General features: G+C 44.8%; 1 protein-coding gene across 1 annotated transcript; it reads right to left on the bottom strand.

The window, feature by feature from the left end:
- Positions 1–3263: 3263 nt before the first annotated feature.
- LOC133799451 (DNA damage-repair/toleration protein DRT100-like) lies at positions 3264–4803 on the bottom strand. The gene has a single exon (XM_062237468.1). The coding sequence runs from the start codon at positions 4587–4589 to the stop codon at positions 3492–3494; it is 1098 nt and encodes a 365-aa protein (XP_062093452.1). The 5' UTR covers positions 4590–4803; the 3' UTR covers positions 3264–3491.
- Positions 4804–18092: the final 13289 nt, after the last annotated feature.

The raw sequence follows: 18092 nt of genomic DNA, 5'->3' as shown, positions 1-18092 counted from the left end.
TAACTTTAGGATTAAGATCAGTTTGTATATGGTCATCAGTAGATATGTTTTATAATACTACGAAACAATATTTAAACAAGTATTATTAAATCACATCTGGTCCAGTTCTACATACTTTTAGCATGCAAAGTACATCCACTAAAGTTTCCTACTACACTAATAACCTGGATCTAGGTCAAATGTATTCATAATACTAGTGGACCGTACTAGCAGTAATTAATCTAAAGATTTCATAACTTTATTTTACTGCAAACTATTTAAATTCATTATCTCAATCTTTATCCTCTCATACCAATATCAGATTGAGACCACATATATGAACTAGAGAATTTTTTGATATTTAGTTAATATTATTAACAAGGGGAAATAGCGGCAAAAATACCCAATATTTTGAAAAACTTCTGAATTAATACCCAATTTTTTGTGGGAAAAGTACCCAATGTCCACTTCCGTTGGTATCTGTTAGTACCCAGCCCATTAAGTCCATTAAAACCTGACCCTGGACCCACGTGTCAGCTCCATATTGACCCATTTAAAAATATTTTTTTTAAATTAAATTTAAAATAGAAAAAAATTAGTAAAAAATAATTTAATCTGTAAAAAAAAAATTTTAATTTATTTTTATAATAAGTTTTTAGAAACAAATTATTAAAAAAATGAATTTAAAATAGAAAAAATTATTTAATCAATAAAAAAATTTGATTAAAAAAATTGTAATAATTTTTTCTATTTTAAATTAATTTTTTAATATTTTTTTCTAAAAACTTATTATAAAAATAAATTTTAATTTTTTTATTGATTAAAATATTTTTTAATAATTTGTTTCGAATTTAAATTTATTTTTTTAATAATATTTTCTAAAAACTAATTATAAAAATAAATTTTAATTTTCTTTTATTGATTTTAATTTTTTTTACTAATTACATTATTTTTTAATAATTTTTTTCTATTTTAAATTTAATTTTTTAAAAAAATATTTAGATATGGGCCAATAAGGAGCTGACACGTGGGTCCAGGGTGATCTTTTAACGGACTTAATAGGCTGGATACTGACAGATACCAACAGAAGTGGACATTGGGTACTTTTCCCACAAAAAAAGATTGGGTATTAATTCAGAAGTTTTTGAAAACATTTGGTACTTTTGTCGCTATTCCTCCTATTAACAATAATATAGTACATAAGCTACATATATACAATAATTCAATTCATTCATTTATTTTATTAAAATCATTGTCAACTACAATTGCTATAAAGGCACAGTTCCCAACAGAAGTCCACGTGATGGAAGGACCACGAGAAAGGGAAAAGGGAGATCAAACCACAAGTTCCCTCAAAAATAAAACTTCAAGAAAGAGTTGTTAAAATGCACTTTACCATGAAACAAGGAGAAATAAATGCTTCTATGAGGAATTGAACGTTCATCACCTCTTGGAGAGCTCCACAACCATGCGTATTGTCCAAGTATGGAAACCAAGCTTGGATTAAGGAGGTATTTTCGAGCCCTCATAATTGTTGGGTCAATCTTGGAATGACTAATGAAGAATGAAAGCCAAGGGATTACTCCCAAAGATTGATTGAGTCTCATTCAACCTCAAAGGAGTCACGAGGATCACCACCTATGAATTGTGCTTCTTTACACCTCCAAAACAGAGAAACACACTTATACCATATATTTCCTAAAGAGTGTACAAAAGTCTACAAGAACACCTAAATGCCTCCTTATAGACTGAGAAGCAAGTGTAAATGCAGAAAAATTCACCAAGGCAAAGGTCTGAGCACAACCTAAGGGTCACAAAACCTCACCCCACAAGCGAGGCCTCTGCCTCACACACCTAGGCCTCATGGTCTCGCATTGGTGGCCTTCATGTCATGCAAGGGAAATGCGAGGCGTGGATGAGGAAAAATTGTAAGAGATGCCAAGCACGAAACAAGCACCCAAGACGAGTCCCAAGAGATAGGAAAAGCCTCAGGGATCAAACTCGCACCTCCCTGGAGCTTGGGGGGTGAGCTCAAGCCTTCATGAAGTTTATTGTTTACTAAGCAACTAATGTGAGCATGGAGTAATGAAAACAGACGTCAAACAAGACTCCAATGGCCAAGAGTTGCTTTGAAGAGATGGAGGAGACACGAGGACCAAGCTCACACCACCTAGGACCCCAAGGGCGAGCTCACCTAGGGGGGCGACCTAGGGAGGAGAGCGCAACAAAGGGGTGAGCTCAGGACACCCCTGAAGCCCAATCATAGGTTCAACCCTTCCCCAGACCATGAAACGTGTGCAAGACTCCCTAGAAGCTAATGAGATGATTTCGAGGACCTCAATAACCTTGGAATATTGATTTAAGACCATCACTAAGCTTGAAAGGAAATAAGCTCAAAGAGTCCCTATAGCATGGAGGCAAAGTACCTCCTTAACCTCGAGTTTTGCACTCAAGCTCTCAAGGACTTATTAAGGCATGGGTAAAGAGGAGGTACGAAAAAGGTCTGAGAAGTACGAACTAGACATGGCCATCAAGAGAGTAGTGGTCATACTAAGTCAGAAGAGTAGTGGTCGTACAAGGTCATAAGGGTAGTGGTCGTACAAAGTACTAAGAGGAGGAGCACCTCCTCACATGCCTTCGACAGATGTCAGGCCTGAAGCCTGACACCACTAACTCCTGCTCCATGATCCTCTGAGGTGACACATAACACAACCACCCTTTGTCCCATTGGGACGATTTTTGTATTGAGAGCCATTAGTGCTGCCGTATAAATAGGACCTCCCCAGATCATTTAAGGGAGTTGAAAAACTCATTGTATCCAAAGGCAATTGAGAAATACAAACACAATTTTTCTACAACTTCATTTTATGTTCTAAGCTCTTTTCATATTCTTCTAAGTTTATTAATTGTTTGCTAAATTTTGAATTTTTTTATATCGTTGACGAGTTCTCACCATCATCAACAAATTTTTAGTATCTTAATACAAGTGACTCGTAGAATAAAATTAATTTATAACATGATTATTTTCATATATAAATGTCTCTTCGGTCCGTGGGTTTGGTCAAGTGAAGACATCTGCTGCAACTGAACCTCAATTCGATTAATTTGAACTATATACCTGTATCCCGTGACATTAGCTGCACAAAAATTAATTAGATCACAGTTATCACAATCTGGTTATAAAAAGATGAGATCACAATTATTCAAATTAGATGTGAAAGCCTTTATAAATGAACAGAGCAAGTGCGCTGTTCCCAAGAAATAAAAGAAAATTAAAAAAGATATAATAAATTTTCAATGCATTATCAATAACTATGCTGTTGATCACGTTGATTTAGCATAAACCTGGCATTACATTAATAAATTACCAAAAAAAAGACATAAAGTGAAATTCATTCACTTTCAATAAATTCCAGATACATACACATTTGATATACTCAACAAACAATATTACAGCCCTGTATTTGGGTGTTACGCATAATGATCGGCCGAATCAATCATCAATATTTATTCTAACATGTGCTCAGTGGGTTACCACAGAGGCAATCGTTGCTAGCAAACGACGACGCTTCCAAGTGATCGAACGGTGACCCAAGTGGGATGGCCCCACATAGATGGTTATGACTAATATCCAAGTGCCCGATAAACTTGGCCGCCGACAATGAGGCGGGTATCGGACCCTTCAAGTTGTTATAAGAGAAATCAAGTGCCATAAAGTACGAATCGCCACCGAAAACGTCTGGAATGTTACCCTCTAAAGCGTTTCGGCTCAGGTTCAGTATCCCCATTCCAGAGCTCAAAAGGGCTGGAGGTATTTGACCAGAAATCAAGTTACTGTCGAGGTTTAGCGTCGACAGAACCCGCATTTTCCCGACATTCCTTGGGATCGGGCCCGAAATCCGGTTCATGGACAAGTCCAAGTCTGCTAGACGCTTCATGCCGCAGATGGACTCCGGTATAGTCCCGGTGAGTTGGTTCCGGCCCAACAACGCCCGGCTGAGCATGCGGAGTTTACCAAAATTTGAAGGGATTTCTCCGCTAAGCTGGTTGTTGGTGAGGTCAAGGTGTTTAAGTCCTCCGATGTCGACAATGCCGGCGGGGATCTCACCGGTAATGGCGTTGTCAGCCAAATTTAGTACGGTTAACTTTTGTAGGGAACCGATTTTGTCTGGAATTTTGCCAGAAATTTGGTTACCGGTTAAATCGAGTATACGTAGGGATGAGAGAGAAGTGAGACAAGAAGGAAGCTCGCCAGAAACTCCTTTCCAGTCAGCAAGGATGAGAGTGGTAAGGCTGTCGAGGTTACAGATCTCGTGCGACATCCAACCCTTCATGTAGCCGCACCGCCCTGCCTTGGCTAGTATCGGGTCCTCGGATTCTCCCCGGAGGTTGATGTCAACGACTCGGCCAGTGGTCGGATCACAGCTGACGCCGTACCATTTGTTACAGCAGTCGGTTCCCGACCACGAGTGGAAGATGCCCAAGTAGGGCTCGGAGAGGGCCGCCTTGAATGCCATCAGGGCTGCCTGATCGGACGGCGGGCAGGAACTAGCGGCCGAGAAAATGGCCATCAAAGTCAAAGTGAACATCGAAAACGTCATAGATGGCATGCTCCTATATATATTTTGATCTTTTGTTTGCCTTGGGTTGTTCTCTCTCTAGTCAGGAGACACTAGACTGAGGAGTGAGGTATGTGAGGATTTGGAATAAGCGTAGAGATTGAGATTGAGGAGAAGACTCGAGTCTTTATTGTTTATAGAAGAAGAACCGATCAGGACGAGTAAATGAAATTAATTGAGCTTTTGCTTTATTGGATGGAGGATCATGTGAATCTGAATTAATATTATAAATATATATAATATACATTTTGTACATAAATTCACTGAATACATATATATATATATATATATATATTAGGGATAATTGCGGCATAAGCATAAGTACCCAATGTTTTGGGTTTTGTACGCGGCATAGATCCAATGTTTATTTTTAGTGGCAAAAGTATCCAAAGTCAGTAAAATTGTAATTCCGTCAGTCTCCTCCGTTAGGCAGATACGTGTCACGTTTTTATTGGTCCAAATCATAATTATTTTAAAAATATTATTGAGTTGGACCAATCACGAAGTGACACGTATTGGTCCAGTCATCACGAAACGGAACCTAATGGAGGAGGCTGACAGAATTACAGTTTTACTGACTTTGGATACTTTTGCCACTAAAAATAAATATTGGGTCTATGCCGCGTACAAAACCCAAATATTGGGTACTTATGCCGCAAATATCCCTATATTTTATAATAAAAGTGCAATAATAATTTGCTTGAGTGGACATTTGTCCTTTTCACATGCATGCACATGTAGTTTTCGCTCCATCCATGAGTTTGGTAAAAATATATATAAATATTAAAAAATATATATATATTCCCATTAGAATTAAACTCTAAGGCACAAATATTTGCATAGAATTTAATAGAAATCTCAAATATACGACCTTTTATATAATTTTTACAATAATGTATCTTTTATTAAACTTTTCTCTCTCTCGACCATGAAAGTCCCTCCCCACAGCCACCACTACTACCTCCTCATGGTCAGAAATCGTCTTTATTTCTCTCCTTTCTTCTTCTCTCCACTCGACCAGTGGTCCTCAGATTCTCCCCACGGCTACAAATCGACGCAAATTCAATGTAATTGCGATGCATCCACAAAATTTTGATTTTTTGGCCAAAACTGTACAAATTTTATGTTTTTCAATGCAATCATGAAAATTTGATTTTTTTTGCCAAAACAATATTCTGCGCTGAAATTTGACAAATTTTTTAGTGATGCATAACTTTTTGCTTAGATGTTCGTTTTAGTTGATTTTTTTAATCTTAGTATTTTTTTGAGATCTACACGTTTAGAAGATTTAAAATCTTAGTTTTTGTATATAGAACACAAAAATTAATCATGGATGCTTCAATAGTTGTAGGTTTCTTTTTTCTTTTTGTTTTCGGATGACCATGAGTAGAGACAAGGAAAATGGAGAGAAATAGAAACGATTTCTGGCCGTGGGGAGGAGCTGCCATGGTTGAGAGAGAGAAATAGATAGAAGTTTAATGAAAGGGGCATTATTGTCAAAATTATACCAAATAACATATATTTGTGATGCTCATAAAATTTGTCATATGGATAAAATAGGGTATGCTATTAAGCATATACCCTAAAATTTTCGTGTAGCTTTTGCTCCATCAATCAGTAGTGCTTTTTGTAAAAATGTATATCAATATTTAAAAATATATATATTTCCACTAGAATTAAATACCAGGCACAAATATTTATATAACGAGAATAAAGAGTATAGAATTTTTCCATTCCCATAATAGTTTATTATCTAATCCCAAACTTAGCTAGAAAGTGAGCTAATATAATAATAATAATATACATTACCTAAAAAAGAAGGATTAAATTTTTTCCCGCTCTCTCTTCAGCTTGAGCTGGTGCCATGGCAGGGAGACCGAGAATGAAGAAGAAAACGCCAGGGAAGAAGAAAAGAGGGCCATCTTCCACGGATCTAGTCACTAAAGTAAAATCTATGGCTGGCATTTTAGGGGTGGAGGCCATGGTTTTTGACGAAGATGAGGAAACTACTGAAAATCAATTGGAAAATGCCGAGGAGGTTCGGGTGCAGGATTCTCCTCTGCAACCTAATAATGGAACAGAACTAGAGCACGATGATAAGGTTCGTCAGTCTAGGCATTCTAAGAATGGAATAGATCTGGAGCAAGATGATCTGGTTCGTCAATCTATGGTAAAGCAGACTCTTAATGACTGGTTGGGGGTTTTGAAAGGAGGATCGGTCAAGAAAGGGCAATCAGGTACATCTAATCCTAATCCAGTCTTGCATATTGAGTCTGATTGTGTTAAGATAGAGGCTGAAGATATAGAAGATGAAATTCAATATTGGAATTCTGCATTGGTTTGTTATGTTCTGGGAGCCAATCCTCCAATATCGGTGATGGAAGGATATTTTCGTAGAATTTGGAAAGATAAGGGAATTGATAAAATTGGCCTATTAGCTCCAGGGGTTTTTATTCTCAGATTTAATTTGGTGGAGACTAGAGATGGAATTGTGAATGGTGGATACCAGTTCTTTGATAGGAAGCCTCTTATCATGAAAAGATGGGATCCTAATTCCAAATTCACTAGGGAAACAGTATTGACAGTTCCGGTTTGGGCTCAGCTGAGCAATCTAGAACTAAAATACTGGGGTGAACGGTCCATGGCAAAGGTAGTTGGCACCATTGGAAAATTCGTGAAGTAAGATCGAGCAACAATGGCCAGGGAGAAGCTACAATATGCTCGGGTCCTAATTGAAGTGAGTATTACAAAAGAGTTACCTAATCAAATCAAGTTTGAAGATGAAAAGGGGGAATATGTGTATGTTGAAGTGCAATATGAATGGAAACCTGATATTTGTGTGCATTGTAAAGGGATAGGTCACCGGAAGGAAGTGTGTAAGAAGAGAGTGACCCAAGGAGAATCATCAAAAACTTGGCAAGAGAAGAAAAGTGGAGCACCAAGTTCAGATCATTCTCAGAATAGAAGCATGACAACTCAGGGACTGGGAGCAATAGAGGAAACAACAGAGGGGAATCAACAAATCAATGGGAAGCAGGGTATATTGGTTAAGAATAAGGAGACACCAGAGCGCAATTCTTTTTCGGTGCTAGGACAGTTTTCTGTAGCTGAGGTTCAAGTTGGGGAAGCTTTACATGAGATGAGGACTAACATGAATGGAGGGGGAGAGCCTCCATTCATAAATGGATAGATTATTTGGTTGGAATGTTAGGGGGCTTAACAAAACTAGTAAACAATGGGAGGTCATGAGAATGATTTCTAACAAAAGAATTGGTTTTGTTAGTTGTACGCCCTGATTTTCCCACGGGCTGATTAACGAGCTGAGATATGGCCTAAACACGATTGCCACGTGGGCATCCCCAAGACTGGAGCTGCTGTCGTAAGATCCTACCTCCTTAGCTCGAGGTAACCCAAGGGTTCGCCAAGATTGCTCAAGGACTCTGAAGGCCACAGGTCGAGGGAAGCATCCAGCTCGTGGTGCGAGCTGGAGTTGGAGGCTGTGACCTTTTATAAAGTCAATCACGCAAGGTAAACATGCATATATCAGACATCACGTGTCTGATATACCCCTGACTTCTCGGACACACAGCAGGAACGTGCGTATTCAGACACCCACGACTGATTTGGGCCGTGTGGCCCATTATCCCCTTACCTATTGATTTGACCACACTAATGTGTTAGGTTTAGGAATTAATCATGAATGTCACAGAGTTGACATGATAGGTAAGGTCACGGGATGACCTTCTTACCAACTCCCAAGTGCCTTCTCCTATAAATATGGAGACCTTGGGAGTTAATAGGGGTTGGATTCTCTATTGTAAGAAATACCCTGTAATCAAATACCCAGTATATAGCAATAATACTGACTAGTGGAGTAGAAGGATTTTAACCTTTGAACCACTTAAAAAATGTATTTTGAGTCACCATTTCATTTCTAAGATCATTCATCTATTTCGGTTCAATCTAAGCACTAATCCCTTTCTCTTCTTTTCTTAATTATCTGTTGACGAAGAACCGCGTCAACAGTTTGGTGCTTTCGTTGAGAGCAAGTTCGATTAGTGTTGTCGCAAACATCCAACTATGGTGACTACTCAATCCAGACACGGTAACGAGATGGAACAACATGATGGGAAGGAGGCTCATCATACTGCCATCCCTGGTGAGCAAATTCTTGAAGTCCAACAGTGGCCCGGCAAGTAGCCGGCGGGCCAAGATGACACTGGAAGTTCGGCGCCCCGGCCACCTAATCCGAACTCATGTTATTACACTGCGGTGGAGATGGAGAATGCTCAGCTGAGGAGCCAGCTAGCAATAGCTAATCAGCAGATCAAGGATGTGCTGGCCCAATTACCCCCTCTCACAACCGACGTTAACATCGGAGAGAGGCAAGGCAAGGCTCCTAAGTCTCGCCGGGGTAATCTGTCCAGGCACAGCTGCTCGGACAGGGTTTCGACAGCCAACTCCATCCCTTCATCACACCATCGAGAGGCAAACTTCAGAGAAATGCCTAGAGCCGAACAACAACAGTACAGCCGTTCGGTCAGAACTTCAACTCCTAGCTCCCAACCAGCCTCGAGCGCGCCCAGGAGAGCTCGAGGAAATTCCAGAAGGAGGTCCGGGGAGGGGTCGCAGCGTCAGCCCATCCCCAACAGCCATCTTGCGCCTCGTCCAGACCGCTAGGCGCGGGACCCGCAGGTTGGCAGGGCCAAAAGGCCCCCACCTAATTTGATTCGTTCTGATGGAACTAGGATCGCCTCTCCGGTCAGGCATCCTCCATCTCCAATCAGATATCCATCTCCTCCTCGGCCCGTCCGAGATATTCCAGCCTATGGGAGTAGCAGGAGAAACCCGCCATCAGCCGGGCCTTCCCGACGTAGCAGGACACCAAGGGAAAGCCCAGATCCTCAGCACCAAAGGCGAGCTCCGAGCCTCGCTAGCAGGAGCTACTGGACCGGCAGTCGCCGGAGTGACCTTTCTGGTGGAGACCTGAGTCAGCGTTTGAGCTCGGCACAAAGTCCACGAGCCACCCAGGGGGGCGACCTACGAGATCGCCTTAACTCTCATAGAGGGGAGCCAGTAGGAGGTGACAGCCATGCTCGCTCAGGGGGGGCCCTGTCCGAAGTACGTAACGGAGGGAATGCCCCAAATAACCTATCTCAAGATAGGATGGTCAAAAACCCACCAAATATGTACAATGGATTCGGAGCTGTTGAACAGCCCCGGAATAACCAAGGACATCAGGACCAAACCCTCGAGCGCCTGGCCCAGATGGAGGAGTTGATGAGGAAGCTCCTATTGGAGAAAGAAAAAGATGAGTACGATTCGGGGGACGAGATGGAGCTCTTCGCCCCCAGCATAGCAGCAACGGCTTACCCACCTGGTTTCCGTATGCCGCAGCTGTCCAAGTTCAATGGAGACGGAGACTTGTCATATCATCTGGGGATGTTCAACACCCTGATGATGGCCCACAACATTGGCCCCGAGCTGAGATGTTTGATATTCCCTTCCACACTGACTGGACCAGTCAGGCAGTGGTTCAAGCAAGGCAAGAGACAGTCAATCAGCTCATGGAAAACTTTCTCGGCTGACTTCAAAAGGGCATTCCAAGCCTCGCAGGTTGCCCGCGTTCAGGCTGACTCTCTGGCTAACGTGAGGCAGCAGCCCGGCGAAACTCTGAAGGCCTACCTGAGCAGGTTTGCGAACGTCGCTGCTCGGGCCAGAGAGGCGGATGATAGCTCCAAGCTCATGGCCATGAGAACTGGAATCCTCGTCGGAGGGGAGCTCTTGAAGGATATACAAAGGAAGGGAGTTAGCTCGGTTAACGAGTTCCTTAACAGGGCTCAAGAATGGATCAACTTGGAGGAAGCTGAAGCCTCAGCTGCAGGAACCAGCCAGGTCCCTGATCAGCCCGCTGGAGTGGGGACAGAGGTCGTGGAAGCGACCCAAAACGTCACACAGAATAACCAGCTCGGTGGAGGCAAAAGAAAGGGGAATGGCGAAGGCAGCCAGCACGGCCAAAAGAAGAATAAGTCCGTAGACAAGTTTAAGCCCGTCTACGCGACTTATACAGAGCTCACCCAGTCTAGGGAGAATATCTTCCTAGCCAATTCTACTCGCCTCCCCTGGAAGAGGCCGGAGCCATTGAAGCACCAAAAGGGGAAGAGAGGCACCTCCAAGTTTTGCCATTTTCACAACGATGTTGGCCACAACACTGACGATTGTAGGCATTGAAAATATGAGATCGAGACTCTCATCCGAGCCGGCCCTTTGGATCAGTACGCACGGAACAGGGTCCCAGCAAGTCGACCTGCTCCAGAAGTCCCGGTCAGTCAGCCCGGGTCTCGGGTAGATCAGGATGTCCCTCCTCTCGTGATAGGAGGGGAGATATCCACCATCTCTGGAGGTCCGCATATGGCTGGCACGAGCAGGGGCGCCCAGAAGAGGTACGTGAACGAACTTAAGGTGCACAATGGAGCAGAGTTCATCCCGGAGCAGCGCCTGCCAAAGCAGCAGCGATTGGAGAAGCAACCGATCATTTTTACGGAGGAAGATGCGGGCCATGTCCAATTCCCTCATAATGACCCTCTGGTCATAGCAGTTCAGCTCGCTAATCGGAGAGTTAGGAGGGTGCTGATCGACAATGGGAGCTCGGTGAACCTCCTATTTAGGTCCACACTAGAGAAGATGGGTTTGACTGTCGCTGAGCTGAAGGCGACCTCCATGATGCTGTATGGTTTTTCGGGAGAAGGATCGGCGGTCATAGGGACGATCGAGCTGGTGATCACCCTGGGAGAAGGACCCCGGACAGTCTCAAAACTCCTCGAGTTCGTGGTCATCGACTGCTCCGCTGCATACAACGCAATTTTGGGATGACCTACGCTCATAGCTTTTGAGGCCGTCACTTCCATTCGCCACCTCGCAATGAAATTCCCTACTTCCACGGGAATATGCACTGTCCATGGCGATCAGCTCGCTGCCAGGGAATGCTACAGCATTTCCATGAAGGGAAAATCTAAACCCGGGCAGCAGGCAATGGCCATCCAAGGTGGTGAAGAGGAATCTCAGGAACCCTTAGCTGATCCTGAGATTGAAAAACCTCAAAGCGCCGAAGGGGAAAATATCGTCTTAAGCGAGGATATTGACCCCCGAATAGGTGAGGACAGATCCGAGATCCAAGCTATCGAGGAGCTCGAGGAAGTAAACATTGATCTACAGAATCCATCACGGATGGTCAAGCTCGGAAAAAACCTCTGCAGGGAGAGGAAGGCGGAGCTAATCAGATTTCTGTGGGATAGCCTGGATGTGTTTGCGTGGTCACACGAGGATATGGTGGGAATCAGCCCGAGTGTCATCATGCACACACTTCATCTGGATAAAAGCGTTCCTGCAAAGTCTTAGAAGCAGAGACGCCTAGGAACAACCCGGGCTGAAGCCTTGGAGGAAGAAGTAGCCCGGCTAAAAAAATGCGGCTTTATCCGTGAAGCCAAGTTTCCAATTTGGGTCGCCAACCCCGTGCTGGTCTCGAAGTCCAACGGGAAGTGGCGGACCTGCATCGACTTCTCCGACCTGAATAAAGCCTGCCCCAAGGATTGTTTCCCCTTGCCAAGGATTGACCAGCTGGTGGATGCCACGGCGGGGCACGAGCTCATGTCCTTTATGGACGCGTACTCAGGCTACAATCAGATCGCCATGAATCCGGCGGACCAGGAGCATACCAGCTTGATGAACCCGACTAACGTTTATTGTTACAAGGTCATACCCTTCGGGCTGAAGAACATCGGTGCTACCTATCAGAGGTTGGTGAATAGAATGTTCGCAGACCAGATCGGAAAAAACATGTAAGTGTACGTTGATGACATGCTAGTCAAGTCAAAGACTGTCGATAACCATGTTTCCGACCTGGAAGAATGCTTCAAGATCCTACGGGAGTATGGCATGAGGCTTAATCCACAGAAGTGCACTTTTGGAGTCGCGTTGGGAAAATTCCTGGGTTTCATCGTCAATACCCGAGGAATCGAGGCAAACCCTGACAAGATCAGATCATTGCTCGAGCTTCCCTCACCCAGGTCGCGCAAAGATGTCCAAGGCCTGACAGGAAGAGTGGCAGCTCTCAATCGATTTATTTCCAAGTCCACCAATAAGTGTTTGCCATTCTACAACCTACTCCGAGGAAATAAGAAGTTCGAGTGGACAGAAGAGTGCGAAAGCGCTTTCCTCGACCTGAAGGTACATCTGGTCGAGCCACCCGTACTATCCAAACCAAAAGCAGGAGAGCCTCTTTTTCTCTACCTGGCTGTCACGGAGGATGCAGCCAATGCCGTGTTTGTCCGGGAAGAAGACCGGATTCAGAAGCCAGTCTATTACATCAGCAAGAGACTTCTCGGAGCTGAGTCCCGGTACCCGTTGATGGAGAAATTGGCATTCTGCCTCATCACGGCCTCTCGAAAGCTCAGGCCATACTTCCAGTCCCACTCAGTACACGTCATGACCGATCAGCCTTTAAGGCAGGTTTTGCAAAAACCTAAAGCATCGAGACGCTTGTTAAAGTGGGCAATCGAACTCAGTCAGTTCGAGATTTTGTACACTCCGTGAACTGCTATAAAGAATCAGGCCCTGGTCGATTTTGTAGCCGAGTGCACAGGATTCCGGGAGGGTCCTGCAGAAGACTCACCCCAGGTCGCCTCGGCCCAGGCATTGTGGAGGATATTCGTGGATGGTTCATCCAACGAGAATGACTCCGGAGCTGGAATCATTTTGATATCCCCTGAAGGACATAGATTCCACTCGGCGCTGAGGTTCGGATTCAAGGCCTCCAACAACGAGGCTGAATACGAAGCTTTGTTGGCCGGGCTGAGGATAGCCCATGAGCTGAAGGCGAGCTCCATCCAGTGCTTCAGTGACTCCCAGCTCATGGTGAACCAGGTTCTGGGCGAATATCAAGCACGAGGGCCCAAGATGGCTGCCTATCTAGCAAAGGTAAAGGTTGAGCTGTCCGCGTTCGGGCGAGGCTCGATCGAGCAGATACCTCAGGAGCAGAACGCCAACGCAGACGCTCTTGCCAAGCTCGCCACCTCTGGGGAGACGGAGACCTTGGGGTTAGTGCTGGTAGAATTCTTGGAGAAACCAAGTATAGAAGAGGTCAGGACGGAGGTCGAGATGATCGACGCCAGGTCGACCTGGATGACTCCCATCCTGGAGTATCTCGTCGAGGGAAAGCTACCTGAAGGGCATAATGATGCGCGACGAGTTCTGTATCAAGCTCCCAGGTATACGATAGTAGACGGGGTGCTATACCGATGTGGGCACTCCCTACCTCTCCTACGATGTGTTCTTCCAGGCGAAGCACAGGCCATCCTGCAGGAGGTACCCGAGGGTTTTTGCGGAGATCACACTAGAGAGCAAAGCTTGGCCTTAAAGGTCCTGAGGCAAGGTTATTACTGGCCAACTCTGTCCAAAGACTCAATCTCATACATGAAGAAGTGCGACAAGTGCCAGCAATTCACCACAGTTTCCCGAGCTCCCCCAGTCGAGCTGAAGATGATCTCTTCCCCATGGCCGTTTGTAGTTTGGGGTATTGACTTGGTTGGCGCCCTTCCTACTGGAAAAGACGGGGTCCGTTACGCCGTGGTGGCCATCGACTACTTTACGAAGTGGGCTGAGGCAGAACCTCTGGCAACGATAACTTCCAAGAAAGTCCTTGAATTCGTGGTTAAGAACATTATATGCCGATTCGGGCTGCCCAAGAACATTGTTTCCGACAATGGGACTCAGTTCGACAGCGACCTGTTTACCGAGTTTTGTGAGAGGTACGGAATTGTGAAAAATTTCTCCTCCGTGGCCTATCCTCAGGCGAACAGCCAGGTCGAGGCTGTCAACAAGACTCTCAAGGCGAGCCTCAAGAAGAGACTAGACGAGGCGAAGGGAGTCTGGTCAAAACAGCTCCCCCAGGTTCTCTGGGCATACCGGACCTCGCATCGGACTCCTACGGGTCATACTCCTTTTTGCTTGACCTTTGGGAGTGAGGCAGTCCTCCCCGTGGAAATTAAGGTACTTTCGCATAGGGTCCAGTCATACGACCAGGACCGCAACCATGAGCTTCTTTGCACCTCTTTGGACTTGATTGATGAAAGGTGAGAAGATTCGCAACTCCAGCTCGCCCATTATCAGCAGAAGATCATTCGCTATTTCAACTCAAAAGTAAAAAATCGTGCCTTTAGCGTTGGTGACCTGGTCCTCAGAAGAGTTTTCTTGGCCAGAAAGGATCCCAAAGATGGAGTATTGGGACTGAACTGGGAAGGACCATATCAAGTCATCGAGGTCATTAAGGAGGGAACTTATAAATTAGCTCGGTTAGATGGAGGGGCAGTCCCATGGACCTGGAACGCCATCCATTTGAAGAGATATTATCAGTAATTCACTTGTAAGGCCTAAAAGGCCATCTTTTATGTATTAAGCAATGAGAATTTACTTTTTGTTTATATTTGTACATGTTTTCAAATGTAATCTAAAGTAACCACGAAAGACCCTTTCCCAGTTACTTGGGGGGCATATGGTACCTGGATTTAACCAGGTCGCCTTAAAACTTAGAAGTTGATTCATATCGATTGATCGTTGTTTTTCTTAAAAAATGCGAGATATTGGTAAGGATTAACACAAACTAAGTCCTATCCTGGATATAACTAGGTCGCCTTAATGACTTAGAAGTTGATTCATATCGATTGATCGTTGTTTTTTTTTTAAAACGCGAGATATTGGTAAGGATTAACGCGAACTAAGTCCTATCTTGGATTTAACCAGGTCGCCTTATGACTTAGAAGTTCATTCATATCGATTGATCGTTGTTTTTCTTAAAAAACGCGAGATATTGGTAAAGATTAACACGAACTAAGTCATATCTTGGATTTAACCAAGTCATAAAACTTAGAAGTTGATTTAAATCTATTGATCGTTGTTCTTCCTAAAGAACTCGAGATATTGATAAAAATTGACACGAACTAAGTTTTCAAATTAAGTTCCTGAATATAACCAGGTCATAAAACTTAGAAGTTGATTTAAATCTATTGATCGTTTTTCTTCCTAAAGAGCTCGAGATATTGATAAAAATTGACACGAACTAATTTTTCAAATTAAGTTCCTGGATATAACCAGGTCATAAAACTTAGATGTTGATTTAAATCTATTGATCGTTGTTCTTCCTAAAGAGCTCGAGATATTGATAAAAATTGACACGAACTAAGTTTTCAAATTAAGTTCCTGGATATAACCAGGTCATAAAACTTAGAAGTTGATTTAAATCTATTGATCGTTGTTCTTCCTAAAGAGCTTGAGATATTGATAAAAATTGACACGAACTAAGTTTTTCAAATTAAGTTCCTGGATATAACCAGGTCATAAAACTTAGAAGTTGATTTAAATCTATTGATCGTTGTTCTTCCTAAAGAGCTCGAGATATTGATAAAAATTGACACGAACTAAGTTTTTCAAAATAGTAACTAAAATGCGTAGAGGCAAAGGGCAGTGAATCAATTAAAAATAAAATTGATAGCTAAATTGTCTCGAGGTGGAAGCACCTCATGAAAAGTTACACAGAAAAATTTAAAAATATTCAAGGAAAGGGCACGAAAGAGGAAGGCCCTAAGCTTCGCCAGTTGGCCCCTTGGAGGTCGCTGTCTCGCCCTGCTCAGCTGCGCCGGAGCCTTCCCCGGCTTCAGAGGGCGCTTCTTTATCGAGGTAGGCTTTGAACTTCTCCAGCAAGGGCTCCCAGACGGCCGCTGCCAGGAAGGAGAAGTCGGCGTCCTGGTTGTAGGCCCAGCAATGGTAGAACATGTCTTCCATGGCGGCGTCTGAAGTTGCCCGCTCAGCCACCAGGGCGGCCTTGGCCTCAGCCTTCGCAGTATCTAGGTCTGCCCGCGCAGTGTTAAGGGCAGTCTCGAGCTCTTGAATCTTGGGGCGAGTCTCTTCCAGCTCGGCCTGCGAGGCCGCCAAGGCATCCTTAGCCGTCTGCAGAGAAGTCTGGTGGGTGGCCACAACCGTCTGGTGCTTGCTCCTCATTTCCTCGAGCTGAGCCTTGGCCCTGGCTATGCTCCGATGAAGGGCAACGGCACCCTGCGAAAGCGGAGAGGCAATTGCCTTAGAAAAAAAGAGAGGAGGGAGAAAGGAAACACAGGGCAAGGCATGATAATAAAAAGCCATAAAAGGGTAAAGTCAGCTTACCGTTAGGGCCATGCCCAATGAAGATTCCATCACGCCCACCGGGCTCCTCGTTTCGATAGCCCTGAGCTCCTTCTCGTTGAATTTATAGATATGGCTGACGGCGTAGTTCGCCGACTCATACACCATCCCCCGGAAGGCCTCTGGAATCTTCTCCAGGTCCTGGGGATCAACTGGGATACGTACCTCGGAAGGTACAATCTCCAAAGTCCCAAACTCCACCCCTGCGTCCCGGACGAAGGCCGGAGCTCGCGAAGGAGGTGGGGGCATGCTGCTCCCCCCTGCAGCAGGAGGAACAGTTCCCGCGACCTGGCCGGCTGGGGGCTGCTCTTTCTCCTTTGCAGGAGACTTCGTTGGGGTTCCGGCGGCTTTTTTCGATGTCCGGAGCTTCTTCATTTTTGGCCCAGGGGCCCCGGCTGAGGGGTTCCCCCCAGCGAACGCAGCTCGCAGACTCTCGTCGGGCTGAGATATCTCTTCTGTCAAAACAAAGACATGGTTAGTAAAAATGTTATTAGTCATGCAGAAAACAAAAACAAAGGGGGAAAAGGAGAAATTCAAGTATATATATATACTAAAAGGGATCCTACCCCCCGAGCTAGAAGAAGAACCTATGGTTACGACCATCGACCCCGCAAGTTCTGGATCTGACTCTGGTTCCGGGCTAGATTCTTCTACATATTGCCTAAGCCCCGGAGCTATGGCACCTCTCCGGAGTGATGGCCATGACCGAAGGTTGGTCCCATACTCCTCAAATAAGATCGACCTAAAGGCTAGGGTGTTATTTATGACTACGGTACCCCTAAGGCGGTTATCTTGGTAGTCCAGCACGAGCTGGTCGACACAGTGGAGCAGGGTTGTATCTAGGTCCGGGTCACGTCGATGGCGTTGGACGATCTGTTTCGGATTGTACCTAGCTATCCGGGGATCAGCGGTAGCCCTATCTAAATTCCTAAACATATAAGGGTTACCTTGGCCAGAGGGACTCGCGGCTGCTCCAGACCGGATCCTCTCCTTGTTCGTTCTCTGGGCGACCTCCAACGCCCGCTTACTATTCCTCACAAGGGGAACCTCGTCCTCCTCGTCTTCATCCCCCGCGACCTCCTCCACGATGATAGGCCTCGTATCGCGAGCTCGGGGAAGCGCCCGGGTCCTCCTTAGGTTCAGAGTCTGATTTGGGAAGATCAGCTTACAGGCCACCATCGTCTCGTCTGTCACGAGCACGCGGTAATCCTTTTCACTGGGGGAAAAGCCCGCCAATGTCTCGTATTGGGCCCCGAGGGGCAC

Source organism: Humulus lupulus, chromosome 1 (assembly GCF_963169125.1).
Source record: "Humulus lupulus chromosome 1, drHumLupu1.1, whole genome shotgun sequence".
NCBI lineage: Eukaryota > Viridiplantae > Streptophyta > Magnoliopsida > Rosales > Cannabaceae > Humulus > Humulus lupulus.
The sequence above is the reverse complement of the archived record's forward strand: the minus strand, read 5'-3'. Positions and strand labels throughout refer to the sequence as shown.